This window comes from Trichogramma pretiosum, unplaced genomic scaffold (genome assembly GCF_000599845.2).
Source record: "Trichogramma pretiosum strain Unisexual culture from Peru unplaced genomic scaffold, Tpre_2.0 scaffold27, whole genome shotgun sequence".
In the NCBI taxonomy this organism is placed as follows: domain Eukaryota; kingdom Metazoa; phylum Arthropoda; class Insecta; order Hymenoptera; family Trichogrammatidae; genus Trichogramma; species Trichogramma pretiosum.
The window spans coordinates 1,458,115-1,478,107 of NW_019641694.1; the positions used below are offsets into that span (position 1 = coordinate 1,458,115).

The 19,993-nt window shown below is 39.5% G+C and overlaps 1 protein-coding gene across 6 annotated transcripts in view; it reads right to left on the minus strand.

Moving 5' to 3' along the window:
* The window catches only part of LOC106660520 (glutamate-gated chloride channel), an 80,259-nt gene that overhangs the window by 47,612 nt on the left and 12,654 nt on the right, over positions 1 to 19,993 (minus strand). For all 6 annotated transcript variants that reach the window (XM_014383503.2, XM_014383500.2, XM_014383501.2 and 3 more), the window contains exon 3: positions 9,851 to 9,969. In XM_014383503.2, the coding sequence (XP_014238989.1) occupies positions 9,851 to 9,969 (119 nt within the window). The remainder of the gene's footprint in view (positions 1 to 9,850; positions 9,970 to 19,993) is intronic.

The following is a 19,993-nucleotide window of genomic DNA, read 5'->3' on the forward strand; positions in this document are numbered from 1 at the left end:
AAGAAGTATGCTAAGTTTCATTAAAATTTCATAATAATTTCAATTTGGTAATATACTACCTGCAAAACTTTGAAAAAATGCAAAGGGCTAAAAAGTCATGGAAAGAGTTAAAAAAAGGTATCTATTTTTAAAACATTTTTTAATAATTTTTTTGAAAAATAAACATGGCCTTCTGGATATGACCATTAGACTGACAATAAAAAAATTTTTTAAATCGACGGGACGCCCCCTCAGAAGTTTCAAACCCCCCCAAAAAATGAGCTCTACCAAATTTCAGCCCATATGGTTGAAAAAAACCCGTATGAGTATAATACGAGAAAACGACTTTTCCATTTAAATTAATGTCAATCAACACCCGTCTTGTGGAACAGGTTTTTTTCAACCATATGAGCTGAAATTTATTAGAGCTCATTTTTTGGGGGGTTTGAAACTTTTGAGGGGGTGTCTCGTCGATTTAAAAACAAGTTGTATTTATTGTCAGTCTAATGACCATACTTCGATTTTTTTCATTTTTAAGTTGAAACAAACAATTTAAAAATAAAGTACTCCCTAACATATGTATTGAAAGGAAAAGAGAGAGATTCGCTACTTGCATAGTTCTGAAAAATGCCTGCTTTGCATTATTGCAAAGCTTCTAAAGGTTGGCTGTACCACAGGTACATGGCCTAGCTGTATCGCACAGGGGGGCATTTTATAAAGTAATATATTTAGCGATACGGCCCAGATGGCCTAGTGATAGCTCTCGGATGGAGCGAGAGAGTCAAATAAAGGATTTTCAACATGGCTCGAATATCCCTCTCTATATCATCTCTCCCATCGATCGCGCTCGCGTCATTTTCGACAAAAAATGTCCTTCGCTGTACCCCTCGCCTATGTCCACCGATATACCTTTTCACCGAACATATAACCTACGTGAGCTATAATTGGATTTCCCAAAGTTTATTTAGAAAGATAAAAGCTCCTGCCGTAGATATACCTTGTCTTCTTTTTTTTTCGCGAATCGATGACTAAGGAGAATGCGTCGACTTCGGTCGCTCTTGGGTAAGGCAAAATTGCTATTTGGGTCAGGATTTTTACACATGGAAACTCGGATGAAAAAAAAAATGGTAAAAAAGAAGAGAAAATTTCCGAGTCGATAGTTTTCACTGACAAACAATTGTAATTCCAACGCCCGAGTCAATCTAACTTGTCGCGATCGATTCGCTTCGGCTTTGCTCTTTTCGTTGCAATTATATAATCTTCTCCGATCCGATCTGGTGTACTTATGTTCGTACTGTTATATCCATATGGACGCGAGGCAGTCGAATTAGGCGTGTAAATCGGCACTTGCAGCTAGAGTGCGGAGCTATAAAATGTCAATGATTCGTTTTTCCTTGCCACGTTTGTGAGCGCAAAAATGCCGACAAATTAAACGCTAACACGTGTGCGCGGCTCGTCTGACTCGTAACGAAAATGCATGTAGTGGCACTAGCTAGCACCCCGGGGCCTAGACACATTCGAAACTCGAGAGGCTACACGATTCTTCTTTATTACAACGTACGAGCTTTGTCCACATCAAGCCAGCGGCGTTATGTATGTCTTGTGTGTGTTTTTATATGTTCAAGTTTTAACGCGGCTTTACTTTTACAAAAAGAGAGGCGAACTTGCGGAGGTCTTTGCACTCACTAAGTCAATAATCGCAGCGAAAATCCGCTCTAAATAAGTAAATATAGTTCAACAATCTTAAGTTTTGAACGATTACTGGTCCGCACTGTGAATAATCTCACGTAATAAACTGGACTATGGTTTACTTTTTGATTATTTAGTTAGTTCAACTATGTGATTAACTCAGTCTTATAAGTCAATTGAAGTAGCCCGAATGACATATGAACACACCAATGTCGAGAGAAACTCTTTTGTATTTCTCTCGTTTTTGCAGCAGTTCAATCAAAATTCATCATCCGCACTATAGCATATTTATATAATGCATACGCGCACTGTCTGCCTCGCCTGCAGCCCATATATAGAATCATTTTAATTTCGTACTCGGATCTTTTTCTTTATCTCTAGCTCGGCTCGAGGTTCACGCAACGAAGCGCGGAAGCGTGTAGAAACGAAAGTAGATTGTATCATGTGCACGAACACGCGTCGAAATTTTTCCTGGTGGCATAAGCAAAAAGCCAAAGCAAGGGTAGAAATTGATGGAAATTATGAAAAAAGAGCAGAATTATGGGAGGAGGAAGAGGCAGTGGCGGCGTTGCGATTCTAGTGCAGCGCGCGCGCACCACGCCAGTGTGTGGGTGTGAAGTGGATAAGCGCCGGGCGAGCGTTGCCTGCGCCCCGTCATATATATACGCGTCGCTACGTCGATCGATCGAGCAGCCGCTGATTCTTCTCTTCGCGCGTGCCTCTCTCTCTCTTTCTCTTTCGCTTATGTGCACGTATATATTCCCACTAGCAAGTTGTGCTTCAAACCATTGCAAGCTCCTCTCCGAGCTTAATTCTGATACCGTAGCTCGCTGCACAAAGCTGAATAAGAAACGAAATTAAAAATAGTAAGCACACTAGGCGAGGCTGGTGGAGCTGCTACTGAGATAACGAGCTCTCTTAACAGTTCGACTCGCGTCACGTCAACTACGTACGTTTGAATTAAAAGACCAGCTAAAAAGTTGAATAATTCAACTTAACGAGCCAATGCCTGCAAATTATTGAAAATGACCTTTTTTCCTTTTAACTCGATGATTACGCAGGGACTCGTGAACGTTTTGTGCAACCGGCTAGAGTGAAAGAAAGAGAGAGAGAGAGAAGAAACAGCTTCCGAATGACAATTACGAAAGACGACCAGACAACGAGCATCGTTCTTATAATACATCATGCAGCACATCGATCGTTCGTCTCTTTGATTATTTGCACGAATTACCGAAGCGTGCCTATGTGCACCCGTAATTTAATTAGGTTCTCCGATTAATGTAACTAATTATACGAATACTCGATATTTTCCTACTCGATCGATAACATTGCAAAATATTTTCCGAGAAAATAAATATTTACGCTTACACGCGCGTATATATGCATAAATCTCGTTGACCTATCGAAGTGCAGTGCTGAGAGCTGCAGGAAAGAAACTTATTTCAGCTCGAGCTCGGCGGCATTCGCATATAAGCGCGCAAGAGCGAGTTTCTACACACAGTCTCTCTCCCTCTTACTCTTGCTGATTTTCAATTTTCGATCTGTCAATTTCATGTAGAGAGTAGGTCCTGGGCTCCTGCAATGCTTCTGCTGCTGAAGCTATAACCTTGTATACGACGCGATTCGATAAGCACAAGATCGACGAGGAAGCAGAAGCACATCAGGATGTGACTCAATTAAGCAATGCGTCGTCTTAAGCCTCTACGCTTCTCACTTGAATGCATATAAATATATAAAATTTATTCATGTAAATATCTGATTATGAGAATGTGCAGATATTTGTAACGATTTTACCTCCTGTACATTTCTCTCTCTGTAAGCGTTTTTTAAAATCACTCAGACACTTGAACAAACGTGACATTCGTTCAAATTAATCCATTCATAAACATCGTACATTGAGTATGATTATTTTTATTTTTCAGGGCTATAGTGGATCAGCATTATCAAATATTACATTAAAATGTAATAAAATACTTATTTGTGTTTCCATGAAACCGTCAAAATATAAATTGTTAATTACAAACGTACTCTTATAAAGTATGAAAAAGATCAGGATCCCAACAATTTTAACCTTACGGATCACTTTTATGGCTCAAAATTCCATTCTAAACTATTAATATACTCGTAAAAAAATGGGCCAAAAGTCCATCTTAAAAGTCTGAGCAAGATTTTTCTCACATTTTTTAAATTACCTTAAAACCTTAAATGTCCTTCAAAAATCGTCGGTTTACCTTAGATTTTGACTTGATGCACTTTCTATTATATTTGAATGATAAAAACATAAAATTTTCAAAAATCTCGCTTAGGTTCATAAGCTAGACTTTTGCCACATGTTTTTTACGGTAGCCTTTAGAATAACTGCATAACAATAATTAAAAATAGATTTATCAGTTACTCTTGAACTTTGAAATTATAAATACTCAATGAGAAGTACGTTCATATTTTAACTTCATTTTAACGCAGTATCATGGTTGTCACGATGTAGTATTTATGAATATGTATTAATTCTATGTCAAATCGACGGAGCAAAAAAATTTTTTAGTTAGCGCAATGAATATTTTATCATGTCACCATTGCCCCTGAATTTGAAAATTTTCGGACTATTTTATCACTTATTTTATAAGACTGTAGAATTGTCTTTTTTCGAAAGCTGTGAAAATTTAAGTAAATCATTACATACTGCAAACCTGCTCTAACGAAAAAGAAATAATTACGTTTTTTGCTCCCGAAAATTGCTTAAATTAAAAAAAAGTCCATAAGTAGTCAGAGCACTTGAACGGTCTGCCTCAATGAATAACCGTCGTGCGAAAGTAATCTAACAAGAGTCCGATTTGAAGTCGTATATTATGAAAAAATTCATTGAAATGCTTCATAATGTTAAGAAAAATTTTAGACATTATTTTAATAGCTGTCAGAAGCAAGAGGTCAGAAGAAAACTAAGCGTTTATTCAAAAAGGTTAAATAGTAGCCTAAAATAGTAATATTGAGCTAATTTATATTGAAAATGATCCTTATAAAATTATATCATGTAAGTGAGTTAAGTTTCGGTTTGGTTTTTACTATTATCACAAATTTTCAAATTATCGATTTGACACAGAATATGTCATATAATATACATATATAGATTGTGACTTTGTAGAGCTATTCTAGTTTATATAATTCATGAACTTTTCACTAATCACAAGTGACCTAAAATGTATTATGTTGGCGTGTAAATATACATCGGCTTGATTTCGTAATAATCATCCTGTTCTGATTAGGCATTGTTAAACACGTATACGCAGGTATTAGCGTTCACGCTTACTCTCGTGTGTTTTAATGATTAACTCCATTCGTGTATTAATTCGTGTATTCATTTTGTATTAATACATAACATAGATGCTGTGTAGGTAAATTCCGTGTTTGAAAATGTTGATTGCAATTCAGCTTCGTCAAGTGGTATAATCCCTTCCTTTTTTCTTCCCTCGTTCTTTGAGTAAAATAACCCAAGGATTTTATTTGTACGTAATCCAAATGGCTTGGGTATCTCGATAGCATTACACAACAAAATAAGCAAAAGGATTACTATTACCGAGCGTGTACCCTATTTCGGTTGAGAGTAAACTTACGTTTACTCTATGTATATATTTTCCGCATGCATTCATTCACCCTCATTTCTCTCATTCAGCTATCTATATCTATGTAGCAGTGTATATAGTAAAAGATAGTACACTTAATTCCTTTGCCAGAGTGAAATTTCTCTCTCTCCCTCTCTCTTCTCTTTCAGTCTGACTGCATATATATGAACAGCTGTAATTGGGGGGAGGGGGAGAGGAGAGAGAGCTTGTAATTCGCAACTTTGTATCGTCAAAGACTCGTGCGAGCACCGTTCGCAATCTACTTTTGCAATTGCCAAGTACGTCGATTCTACTTATAAGTATAATATATATTATATGAACGTATGCATCAAGTCCATGTGTAAGGGGCTTTGAAATCTTCTATTTCTCCGCGATCCATCTAAATACTCTTGTTCATTCACGAATCAATCATTCATGTACATTCATACAAGCGCCTCATTCCCTTCCCCACTTGCGCACGTCATCGAGCATCGAAAAATTTAATCATGCTCACATTGAGAAATTTATTTTCATTTTTGTCAATCCGATTAAAAATAAGGCGAGTAAATCTTTTATTTATTCCAAAAAGTTATTTCTTCTACGAAGCTATGTTTAGTAGTTGTTTTTTTAAAAATTTCAAAATCAAGTAGTATGAGTCAAAATTCCGTCAGACAATACTCATTTGTCTCTTTTGACTAAATGCTTTTAAAAATGTTTATTCCTTACTCGAACGCAAGTTGCACTTATAAGTCGGAAAGAACCTTTTTATGTAGTACAAGTACCATTATCTTCACTACCACCATCATCTTCGTGTAGGCACTTTGGTTCCGCACGCTATTCCCTTGTCTTTAATTATTACGAGAAAATTACCCCCCGCTACCTCTGGCACGAATTTCTAATGGAAAAATAAACTTATTCTGAGCTTATTTTTATCTCTGTAATAATATACAACGATTTTTTATCCACAGTCTTATCATCAGCTCTTATGAACTAAGTTTATAAAACGTCTCAATCTTGAGAGCTGGGTGCAGTTTACAGGATTTTCTTATTTATTTACAAGGCTAAAATTCTTGCCCTGTTAGCTAAGGAAAGTTAAGCATCGATCTTGAAAAACTTTATGGTGTCCAGCTTTACCCGAGCAAAATCACACGATCTTTTTATCTTTAACTATTGTACAATTACTAGAACACCGAATCAACATACAAAAATTCTCACAGGGATTAATTAGTGGGTAGATTTTTTTTTATTTTTCGAAAATATCTACAGCATGAGATAGTACTAGTTTAGTTGGTCGTTGAAGATATTCAAGGCGAACTACTTTTAGCAGTGCTGCGCGGAAAAAAGAGAGTGAGAGCGAAAGAGAGAGAGATAGAAAGAAAGACAGAGCGAGACGCGCGCGCAGTTTCTTCCCCCAGGGGAAATATCCTGGTTTCTCAATCCCAAAAGTTTAATGAATTTTCTCGAACTCAAGAGCTTTGCGCGAACATGACTACTGACGACCCCCTTGATCTTCTCACGTCATCGCCAGGCCGCCTCGTCTTTTATATTCATCCATATAAATTTTCGGCAAACGCCTTTACCTTCGCCTTTCTTTCTCTTGAAAAAAAGCAAAGTTCAAAGCTTGGCCAATGCACGCGTATACACATTAAATGCGCACGCGCGTCAACGTAATCGGAAATCAAAGTATACAGAGTCGCAGAGCGAAAGAGAGATGCCCGATATATATTCGGTTAAAGGCCAATTCATTATCAGTCTGTGTATGTGTTCTTCATTCTCTCGCGCCTGCAGTAAATATACATACAATCGGTTGATACAAAGCGTACCTTTTGTAAACATACACGCCAATGCTATACTCTTTCTCTCTCTTTCTCTGTCTGCGCGTGAAGACAAACTCAATTTGTCCGTGTCTGTCCGTGTGCGTACAAACTATAGCAACGAAGCTGTCGCGCATTTTGTTGTGTTTCACTTTGAAAAATCAGTGCCAGGAAGCTCGATGTATAATCTCAAACGTCCGCACGGGCGCATATTTAATTTATATAGTGTAATCAAACTGCAAACGCGCTTGAACAAATTGTATCATTTAGACATCAATCAGGTCGATCCGAGAGGCGGCTGCGCGACCAATGGTTCCGCTCGATTTAAAGGCGCAAAAATTTGCCGTCTACCTGGGTTGTGCGGCGTAATCCGCGACAAACTCGAAATTACAATAACAATGAGCGAGGGACATTGTGTAATAGCGGAGCGGTGCGGCGGCTGTGGGGCGTTGCTATAAATTGATGAAATTCAGAGCGAGCGAGATGACAATAAAATTTCGCCTAATTAGACGTTGGCTGAATTTTGCGCATATTTTGAGGCCAGGCTTTGCGAGCTGAGCGCGCTCCGAGTTGAAGTTACAACTTGAACTTTGCAATGGAGTTGCGCGAATGGCCAAACGCCGCAAACTAAATTCGTTACGAATTTATCATCGCGTTGTTAACTGAACGAATCTACGAACGCGTACGTACACGTATAATGCGGATGCACGCGCGGCCGAGTTCAAACTCTCTTTCTCTCTTCTGTCTCTGTCTGTCTCTCTCTCTCTCTCTCTCTTTTGCATGCCCGCGAGAGAAATTATCGGTGATGAATAAATCAACTTCGGTGCTACACGCTAAAAATATCGATAAATGACAAGCGATAAAATACGCAACTATAGTTACGTACTATAACCTTATGTATAACGTATACACTGGCCAAGTAGCGAGCTGCTCTTTGCATATGTTTTATATATATCTAAATAATAAAAGAACGACCCTTCAATGAAAATCGATTGCATCATCTCTTGCCGGCAAGAGAGTGAAAAAGAAAGAAGCGAGCAAGAGCTTTTTTATCTAGCTGCATCTTAAACTATAGAAAAGAGAAGAAGCAGAGCAGCGAAGAAGCTAGTACCTTTGATCGGTCTTGCGCGTAGCTCTGTCGCAAGCTTCGATATGGACTTGCTATAGTCATCTCGAAATATCGCTTATCACCGGGCAAAGCTACCTCGAGGCTCTCTCTCTCTCTCTCTCTCCCTCGATCTATAAAGTATATACCTATAAAATGCTATAGAAAGAGATGTACGTCCAGCAATCACGCGGACCGGCGTAATGACAGTACAGCTTCTTGTTCTTAATTGACAATTAGGATTCTAATCAGAGCAGCGCAACTTGCTCTTATCCCTTGCGTGCCTCGACTACTTTTTCCCTTTTTTTCTTCTCTTTCTCATCCTCCTCGCTCCCTTCATCCTTATCTTTTTCGCATGATCACGCGACGAGTGCAGATTAATACCTCCTCGTCCCCGTCGCCGCTCTTTACTGCTGCCTCATTGTTTCATCTTTTAGTGATTTTTAATAATTATTCGAGGCACGATTACATCAGCGCGTAATTATAATTAATTTCTCCAAAGTATTTTTTTGATTGAAGCAAATTAACGCGCTTACGATGGCAACGCCGGGGGCTTGAGCGCCAGCCTCTTAATTTGGAAAACAAAATTTATTTCCTCGACAGAGAAGTAGGTCAGCAGTGTGGGATCGTTACATATATTGCTTTTGCAGCTGTATGCTTGTATACATACACACATCCATGTACGTATAAAATTTCAATCTCCTTTAGTAAACATTGATTCAATTAAAGGCTTGAAAGCGCGTTAAAAAAAATATTTTATTATTCCCTGTACGAATTGAAACGTTTCCCGATCCGACCCTCGTTCTTCTCCCTATTCTCCCTATTCGTGATTCGCTACACACTGCGCCCTGATAAATCTTGCATGTAATTTTTTTCTCATAAATCTTGTGCCCTTTTTTCTTTTGTACGCGACGATGATGGTGCTAGATTTGTTCGAGCTGATGGTACACTGTCCAATGCGTAATTCCAATTTAAAAAATAAAAGCCTTCAACTCTATTTCTGCTTTTAATTCTCTACAAATAGTTTTTTTTTTGGAAGATACTTGATTTTAAATCAGCACGAAGCATATAATGTATACATTTATATAAAATGTATTTCTCCTGCGAGAGGGTGAATAGAGACAAAACGTAGCTAGAATGCACATCCGATAACGTCAGGTTACATACAAGCTTAGAGCCCTGACAATCATACGCACATATCATAGGTGCACACAAATGCAGAAATCATTCTCCCATTAATATATGTATATAATCATAATGCGTCAAACCCAAAAAAAGAGAAAAATGTCAATAATCCACCCATTCGTTTTGCGCTATACACTACCGACCTCAAGTTTGCCTAAATTCAAATTACACTTCGCATATATAGTAGTTAATAGAATAATTTTTTTTCATGATAGGAGCTTGTTATCATCGTGCCCTTGAGGCACAAGTGTACTTGAGCAAAATATACCTTCAAAGTTATAAGGAAACGTAATTAATAAATTATGATTGAACGACCAGTAGTTTTCATTAATTTTTCTGTAATAACATCATGGTGTAAGCAATATACAACTACTGATTTTTCAAAACATATAAATGTGAAAAGAGATGTTCAATAAACGCGTTTTATTATATTGTATAGAGCAATGAAGTATAAGCAATGAAAGTAAAAAGTAAAAAATTACCTGTTCCGTTTTCGCCGCTCGGTCTTATGCGGGCGTCGTAGCTGCTTGGGCCGAGGATATCGTCTAGCACTTGCTTCTCCTTCTCCCGGAAATTCATTTTCTTTCCTTGTTGCGCACATCTGCACAAAAATATACGTATAAATATACATATATCTTCTATATGTACGATGTATATGTTGCTTACACATTATTATAATCTACTCTGGTAATACATCACTGAGTGAGCAGTATAAGGTCAATTGCAAACGAGAGGTTAAATCGGGGTGGGAGGAATATGTATATATACGCTTAGAGTGCAAATAAGGAAATGAGAGCAAACTTTTTCTCAGAGAGCAGCAGCAGCAACTCTCGTTTTATTATCTCTCTCACTCTTTCTTCGGTTCAACTTTTCAGCTAACTTTCGCTACGCCTATCTTAGCTCTGTTTTTTTCTTAACTTTTTCACGCTCGGCCCCTAAACTAAAACGAACGGTCTTTTTTACTGAGTTATGAATTTTAAATTGCCTACTCCACAATCTGTTTTTATGTATGTGTACTTTTTTTCTCATTTTAAAAAAAATAAATTCTCATTTCCGTTTTTGTTGAATAAAAATAATCAAATTAAATATCGTAGGGGGAAAAAATTAACTCCTACTGACGTGCATGTTTTCCAGCTGCATTAGCAACACACCCAGACACACATGTGCACTAGCGAAATTCGAAAAAAGGTAACAACGAATTAAATATTTCGTAATTGGGGGCTAAACTTTACCTCGTGCTACATCATACGCGACATCCATCGCTATAATCCAAGGTGTCGACACTGAGTCGCAAACTCCACTTTTTCTGCTGTTAGTTATTTTTAACTAATTTAAAAAATGAATTTTTTTTTACTTTGTTTATTTTTAACCTTTTGTAGCAATAAAGAATGTTGTTGTTGTTGTTGTTGTTGTTGTTGCGATTGTTGGCGACTACATACAATGTTCGTATGAAATACCACAGCTGTCAAAAGAGTCGTGGAATTAACATAGAGCGCTTACTAGCCACAACAGAGGTTATATGCCGTGGCCGCAGCAGTCGGCTTTCGGCGCAACGAGAATTGCTCATAATGAGAATTGGTGCGTGCAGCTGCATATTGTTGCGGTGCGAGCAAATATCAGAGAGTCTTTCAAAAGAATCGATCAACGAGTTGTCGCGAGTAGAAAAGAGAAAATTCAATATCGCACGAAAATCCGTGAACAAAATTAATTTCGCGCTCTGAGAAATTAAAACGTCGTATGCGTAAATAGATTTGTCAAGCGTATAAATCGCTCGTTGCCGTATTAATGAAGCAGGGGCTGGATTAAATGAAAAACGATCTTGTAGTGTTATACTACATCACAACAACCACAATCTAGAGTCGTATGAAAATGCGAGAAATAACATTGCAATGGGAACAAGAAAAAGGGATAGCAAAAATGTTATCTCGTTGTCATGATCGTATAGCAATAATAAAATACATCGGCGTCGACGTAATATTTACAATGATTCGACACTTGGCGTATATTTTTTGTATACAGATATAAGTTTGACGTTGGTAGGTATGTGTATTGTGTATATATGTGAGTATAGGAAACGGGAGGTACAGGGCGCATCATAGCCCGCGGTCGTAGCTGATCGATTTCCACTACTGCTGGCGCTGCTGTTGCTGCTGTCGTCGTCAACGTTAGAGAGAGAGAGAGACAGAGTAACAACGAGCCAATTACGATGTCGTCGCGAGAGAGATAGAACATGTATATATAGTAGCCTACGCCCTTTACGTATATATACATACATATACTTGTACATGGATGTATATATATTTCTCTCTCTCTCTCCCCTCTTGCCTTCATCAAGTCATCAAGGCTAGATATAATCAGAGATATCGTTGTCGTACTCGTAGTTTATGAGTGAAAATCTGTGCGACGAGGCCTACTGCGTGCGCGGCCGAGTGCCAGGGGCAGCAACAACATGAATAAGCCTAGAGGCCATTTAATCCACTTTATGAACGATCCCTATAGTCCCCCACACTCGTCGCTCTTGTATATCTGTATAGCTAGCTGCAATTTGCAAAGGTGTAGAGCCACGTGTGTTCTTTACACTCTGCAGCCGCTTCGCTGTAGTGCTGCGACGATCCCAGCCTATAACATGCGCATATAGCTTGTTTACAAAATCCAGAGGATTCGATACGTTTTAAAGCACGCGCGAGCGTAAAGAATGATTTTCCCTGCAGCTACTAGATAGAAAAGGTTTATCCAAAAAACTACCTGACAGGCAGAGAGAGAGAGAGAGAGAGAGAGAGAGAGAGAGAGAGAGAGAGAGANGAGAGAGAGAGAGAGAGAGAGAGAGAGAGAGAGAAAGAGAAAATTCCTGTACTCCGTGCACGGTCAACTTATTCGTCGGTTTGTACGTGATTATTATACTCGTTGCTGAGTATGCATCAAGCTTTTGCACATTTTTTGCAACGAAATTTCAAGCACAGAAAATTTTTCGTCGCCATCGTCGTCATTTATTACGATCACGCGTCCGTGGCACGAGGAATAAAAGCAACACAGATAGAGAGAAAAAGGGAGAGAGAGATTATCTCGACAAATTGTCCATAGCAGTCGAGCGAGTTTTCTAATTCACTTCATTATTGTTGTCGCCGCTTGCAATTTCTGTGCGCCAAAAGCTTCATCATATAGTACTTTTGATACGTATACATGATTTTGCCAAACAAAAGGAAACTTTCAGGGTTTCGAGGAGCAGGCACACTCTCTCATATACATACACACGCGCGTACCAGTGTGCAGCGGATCGATAATAATTAATCGCAGATGCATATCTTGTCATTGTGTGCACGCGTGTGTGCTGCATATACTCTGACGATTTTCCGGCTTTCGGCTTATATATCCATAATCTATCCTAATTTATCCTCGAAAGCCCAAAAACAATGGGAGCTCGATAAGGCCATAATATCGAAGGTGATATAAAACAAATCGAGGTCAGGATGTTAATGAGTCACTTGCATCCCGTCGACACATACACATACTCATAACTTTTTGGTGCAACATGTAATTGGCTGATGAAAATACCCAATCTTTGCTGGCAAAAAGAGAAAGATTCAAACTCGTTACTAGCGATGCGATGAATATTCTTCTTTTGTGATTTGTTTACTTGGATGCGTTTCTCTTCTTCGCCGCTGTAACTTATATGCCTTTGTTGTGTCACAAACTCTCGAAGGCTTGAATTTACTCGTTGTATAGGATGAGCAGAAAAAAAAATTGCGAGCGACAGAGAGTGAGAGAGAGAGAAGCTTTACTACTCTGGCGGGCTTCTTTACCTCTAGTTTCTATAACGAGCCAGCGAGAGAAGCAAGCAGAGCCAAGTTTTGCGTTTGAGAAGTTTCTACTTTTTCTGTCTCTGTATATCTATATTTTTATTTATTTATATGTGTAGGTATGTACACAAACGTACATTATATGTACATATTTTCAAAGTATTATTTTTTTCTATCATTACCATTATTTTAGTACGCGGTTTCACAGCTGCAGCAGCGAGTAGAGTCTTACTTTTGGCTTTATGCAGCGATGAAAAGACTGGATTACCGCTGACAGTTTCTATATGATGAAACAAAAGACAAAAAGGATTCCCGACATCGAAACAGCGAGGACGTTACTGTCTCGGTGGGTTCGATCATCTTTTAATTACGCTGCTTGATCGTGGTTAAAATAGTTGAATGCGCTACTCGAAAAAGTCAAGAGCTCAACTCTCACGCTCGTTGAGCTTGGGGCGAACGACATCTAAACGCGTATAGGACTAAATGACGATCTATTCCGCAGAGAGGCACAGCGGGTGTTTATCTGATCAAACGCCACGAATCGCTGCTAGTGTCGGTGTTCGCGCGAGTTGAAGCGTATCTGATGACGACTATAATATTTAGTCAAGTAATGACGTATGGAAATCGCAAGCCTATACACAGCGAGCCTAGTGCCGCTAAGACCAGATAAAACGAAGCGAACAATCCATGTTTAGTAGGCGTTAAAACGTTATCTACATCGGAAAAGAACCTATACGCTTTAGTGCTACTGGGAGAGAGCAGTAAAATGATCGTGCGGGGCGTTCTAGTAAAGAAAAAAAAAAAAAAAAACGATTGTACCGGTAGTAAAGACACGAGCACTAGCTTCAATGGTGGACGAAACACGAAGATGACTTTTACGAGCTGCCGGCAGCATAGCCGACCTTTTATTTATTGCTTTCCGAACTGCCCTCCAAGTGGGCTCGCTTAGCCTCGACAATGCTTCGAGTTAGTTGATTACACGCGCGCAGCTTGATAATTATGCGACCGTTCAAAGTGGATCCTATGCACTATAGTCACATTCACCTGATTTGTTTCCATTCGAAATGAGAGCTCGTTTTTGCCCAGCTGATTTCGTATCACGATTGTTTCGTGATCACATTGGTATGAATAAGTTGATGGAATGAAAAAAGAAGTGCGCTACAAATAGTTGCAGATCTGTTACAGTAAATAGGAACTCTGGAGAAGTGCACGAGGCAACTTCACCATTCCCAGTGGTATAGTTAATGAGGGAAACATAGCTGAAACTCGTCGTAACAGGCAGTTGAAATTATTATCCCATTTTATCCGAGTTCACATGCGTGTGAGCCAACAAAAAGTTTTGAGCTCACTGGTAGAGCAAGGTGTCGCAAACTAGCCCTATTGCCGGCGCATGTCTTACAAGCGTGGAAGATGCTTGTAGACTGCGCATCATACCTATATCTATGGCTGGCGCAGCCACTGACGCCGCCGACGTTGCTGCAGTCATCTTAAATTCAAACCTGCTAGCTGCTTCCCTTACTACGTACAAAAGTTACCTTGTCTGACTCTCTCTCTCTCTCTCTCTCTCTCTCTCTCTCTCTCTCTCTATCTCTCTCGCAAGCTCTGTGTGCGTGTTTGCGAGAATCGTAGTTTACTCGTGCTCAATATTTGTTTACCCTTGCCTCGTGTTCTATATATCTGAGTATGTGTATGTTCGTATATATGTATGTGCGCAATGGTGGCTGCATATACTCGTGCATGTGTGCGCCTATGTAGGATAGGAAGCTGTAAGTGAAACCGCACGAACGGTCTCTCTCTCTCTGTAAGCCATACATACATCGACCTCACTGTATAGGCCAGTAGTGTGTGCGTGGGTGTATCTCCTCCTTTCGCGCATCTCACCTACTAGAGGCAGGGTTAGTTCAACAAAACGCCCAGGGAAACTTTCGCCTTTATGCGTGGCTCGAGCTCCCCAGCCATGATGTATGCATGTAAGTGCGCGTACAACGAAGCATGAAAAAGAGAGAAGAAAAAAAAGAGAAAGAGAGAGTACAGGAGTGGCGGAAAAGGAATAACTAGTAGAAGAAAAGGAAGAGAAGGAAGAAAAAAAAGTTGCAGCTGAGCCGAGAGGAGCTTGACGAGTGGCATGTCGACAGGATAAATACTTAAGAACGAAAAGTCGTGCTTACACCTTCGCAGAAACAAGGCCTGGAAGCGAAAAGTGCAGCTAAGCGGGCGCGCGTGAGCACAGAGTGAGAAACTTTCTTATACTTGCTCTTCTTTCCACGGCATCGGGAGGGACGTGCAGGCCAGGAGGAGGCGCGAACAAGAGAGAACGAGAGAGAAAGTTTAATTAGTCGATATTGTTCAGCAATGAGAGAGGTGCGAGAGAGAGAGAGAGAGAGAGAGAGAGAGAGACGGACAGAGAGAGAATAGCAATTGATAGCCCAAACGATTTCTATTCTTCGCAGCCAACAAAGCGCTTGCTTTCGAGATTTTCCTGATTACCTAATTGAACTTGAATTAAAATACGTGATCGGCATTTTATTTTCTTGTATATTTACACTTGTTAACTTGCCGTACTTTTTGATCTCTCTGATTTACATTGAACTCGTGTACATGACAGACTGGACATTTGCCCGACTATTTTTATTTCGCGTACATTGGGTTCAGGAAATTATGCAATTATGCTTCTGCTTCGAAATAAGGAAGAGTCTTGAGGCAATTGAGAATGAGTAAGGGTGCGAGTCGCAGAGGCTGCAGAGGGTGCAGAGGGAGAAGTGAGAAGGAGAAAGCGTTGAGAGTTGGATGAAATTGGTAGAAAATAAAAGAAAAGAATTGAAAAGAAAAGTAGCCGGGGCTGCATCATCGCATGATTGAGCGAGTGACTGTATGACTGTATGGAAGCTGCAAGCTCATTCGCTACCTCGCTGCGTGACAAAAATGGTAGAAAATATAAATGACAGGAAGAACACGTATAATAGAGAAAAGGGCACGTGCGCACTTTTTTACTCTCCAAAGAATGACACGTCTATATACATGTATATAATAATACATAGCTGAGAAAAGTACGTTGGAGTTGCAGCAACGGCAGGAGGTTGCTATACGGAGAGAAAGAATTGGAAAGAATGCGCTGGCATGTTGCAGCGTTGAAATGACGAAAATTGCTTCTAGCACTGAAGTTGCGGGTGTACTTGGCAAGTATTTCTTTTGCTCGAGTTAGGTAGCGACTGTTAAGCTCATAATGAAATGTATTCAAAGCTGCGTGAGAGCAGCGTGCAGGGCTTACAGGAGGGGCCAGCCACGAGCTTTTACACTTGCTTACGGTTGAGCACAGGTGCAAAGCTCGTTGCTCGCCCAAGAACAGTTCTTTGACCGACTGAGAGAGAGAGAGAGAGAGAGAGAGAGAGAGAGAGAGAGAGAGAGAGAGAGAGAGAGAGAAATGATGTACAAGTATATCATAGGGTTTTCTCATCAAGCCTTGGGCTGTATGAATATTTCACCTTGCCTCGACTCTTGCTCGTTGCTGCTGCTGTTACTACTTGTCGTCTAACTCGTACGCACACCTACAAGCCGATACAGAGCGAGCGAGTGAGAAGGTACGTGTGAGTACGTGAACTATCTTGTTGCCAGGGTAAAAAAGAGTAGTGGCAGTGAGTGAGAGAGAGAGAGAGAGAGAGACTAGTGGTAGGGGGAGGAGAGCTTCGAACTGTGCTCCCTCCCGTTGCCAGTGCCGCCAGTGTTGTGCGCGAACGGAGGAGAGCCGAGAAAGGAGGTGGAGGTGAATGCTCGTTTCTAACGTAATGCACACATACAAGCGCTCGGTGTGCAGCTGTTGTTGCCTGCGGCTCGTGCTCTCTTTCGCTCGCTCTCGGCGCAGCTACAGCAGGCCGCCACCGCCACCGTGCCAAAGTTTTGCGTGCACTTCTGCAAACGAAACCTATAGCTTCTTCCACTACTTGACTGCTCCACTCGGATCGCATCTCTCTTGCTCTTTTAAATTGATTTTTTTACTATTTTTTTTCTTTTCTTTTCGTTTTTTCTCTATTTTGCTGAAATCGCGCGCTGCCTTTTTTTCCCCTCTTTTTGCCTCTAGACGCCCAACAGCAAAGATACTTGTAATTACAATCAAATTTAAAATCTCCCTCGCAAGCCATTCATTCCGTGCTTTGTAATTTAATCTTCTGCGTGAAAAAATTAATTATCCTGCAGGGAAAGAAAAATCATCAAGCGCGTACGCCCTTATTTCTCTTTCTTTCTCTTGCGCGCTCGGCTGCATGCTGTACGCGTGTTTCATGATTACTTCGTCGCGCACAGCACGTTCAGTAACAGCTGTCGCAACGTTGATAATTTACCCATACTATAGCTCCGTAATACGCATTATATGCACATACGAACATCGTTCATGCACACAAGCTCGCTCGCGTTCGTTGACGGCTTCATCGTATAGTTTGCCCAGCTCCCTTCCCCGCGCTCGAGTGCATAATCTGTTCCTTCACTAAAACCTTCCGTGCATAAGCATGCGGCCAAACACGTAGCGCACGTATACACCTACACATTCACGCACGTGCACATGTATACGCCCGACCTATACACTGGGAGGTGCACTAGCAGCCCCAGCGACGTTTCCTCGCGCTCATTCAACTTTAATAACCGTTCTAGTTTTATAGCTGCCTGCTGCTGTTGCTGCTGCTGCTGTTATTGACACCACAACATTGTACCGAAAAAATATCACCTTGCTTGCGTTTATCTCCCAACTTCTTCCCAGCGTCTGCCCTCCTACTATATATTATAATATATCATAATCAGATTTTAAGCTGCAAGATGCATATTTTTGTTCTAAAATTCAATGCTTGGTGCATAGATGCTTGTTGGATGCGTGACTGTGTAAGCGAGTTATGCATAAAACATGGATTATTTTTCAGCGGTTCAGCAAACAGCCAGAGAGGCAGCATCGTTTTGACCTGGATATGATTTTTATTAAGCGGAAACTTCAATTCATTTGCAATATAAACGTAGGGGAGAAGCTGAGAAAGAGAGCGAAGATCGTCGGAGAGGGTTTATATTTCGTTCGATGAATATTCAAAGTTATCGTCATCGCGTCGGCTTACTTTCACGACTGAGACATCGTTTTTCTGTTGCAAAAGCCTGCGCGTATTAAAGTCGGCGATGAATTTGAATCTAGGTAATACTCGAGCACAACTGTGAGTTTTTCATTACAAGAGTAGGTGTGAAACACGAGTGTCCGAGCATCATAATTACAAGTTCTTTGTGATATTTTTTAAAAATAATAAATTATAAGTTGGGCTACGATACAACATAAACCAATCTACGACGCATTAAACTAATTTCTTCATGTTTGATAGAATGAGAAAGGGAACTTTCATCGGTGCCATATCTTAATCTTATTTTCACGAGAAGCAGAGTACATTCTCTACATGAAACATCGAAGCCCTAGTCAAAACAAACAGCTCGAGGATAACTGTTTAGCCGGCGTCACCGCGGATACATAAATACACGAGTATATGTGTACCGATACATCATGCGAAATCACGAATGCGAATGGGCGCGCTATAAACTTTATGAATAGTCACACATGCACAGGAAGCTTCGTTAGCTCTTGCGTGCGTTGACATATACGTATAACATAAGAGGGGATAGAGTGAGCTTTTTTAATTAAAAATTTTCGAGTCTAGAGCCCTGTGTGCGCAGTGCGTACAAACAGCTTCCCCGTTCTCTGCTTTTTTATTTCGCCGTTCTTTTACTTTGCGCGCCAATTCGTAAACTTCAATTGCTCGCTGTTTACTTGGAATTAAGTTATAATTATACGTGATAAATATTCATAAAACTTTGAAAACCAAGTTGTACATATGGGCAGATGACAAAAAATTGGCAGTATTTTCAATGGATTTTGGACTCATTCCGAAAATTGCTAAATTAAATTTTTTGTACGTACTATACTCACAGATTTTAGGGTTCAAAACAAATATAGCACGAAACCCATCATTATTGGCGATTTTCCGCTTTTATGGCAGTTTTTTGATGTTTTTTGCACGTTTTTCGATACCCTCGGACTTTAACGATAACTTGAAATTATCGGATCGTTACAAAAATTTAACATATGTTTTCTGACACTTTGAGAAAGTTCTTTGCTTGGTTTTGGGATTTTTTGATGATATCTAGGTGAAGCTCAGATCGAATTCGATTAAACTTTTAGTTTTGTGTATATTTCTATAGAAAAGCTTCTAGAGTGCTTAGATTATTTTAGAATACTTTTTTTCTGAAAATTCTGACAATTTTCTACAAAAAAGTTTCGTTGCACTTTTCCGTTTAAATAACTCTATACTGAGATAAAAAATATTTTATATTTGCGATAATCATGAATTTTAGAAAAAGGCCAACTTTGGGCCTCTGAAAAAGGGAGATATATCTTTATGGGTCTATAGACGATTCCGATAATTCTAATAAAATTTAGGAACATGTATAACATTACAAACAACAAGTTTTTCGTGCTTTTAAAAAAAAAAAGTTTAGGACATTCGATTTCGCTGAGAATCTGCTAGCTTTTAATGTACATGTTTACGAATTTTTTTGTGTTTTTTTCACTTTTAGAATTTTTTTATTTTTATATTAAAATTCTATAGATCAAGACTTTATTATTTTTATTGATAAATTGTCCAGTCTTAGGCCCTTTTTATCTCACAAAAAATCAATTAGGATAATATTAGTGCAATGTTATACATTTTTTTTTCAATTTCATACTAAATTTGGAGAATTTGCTGACGATACTCACGATCGTCAAAATTAAAAAATTTATATCTATTAGCATTTTTAATAGCAAGGCATGTA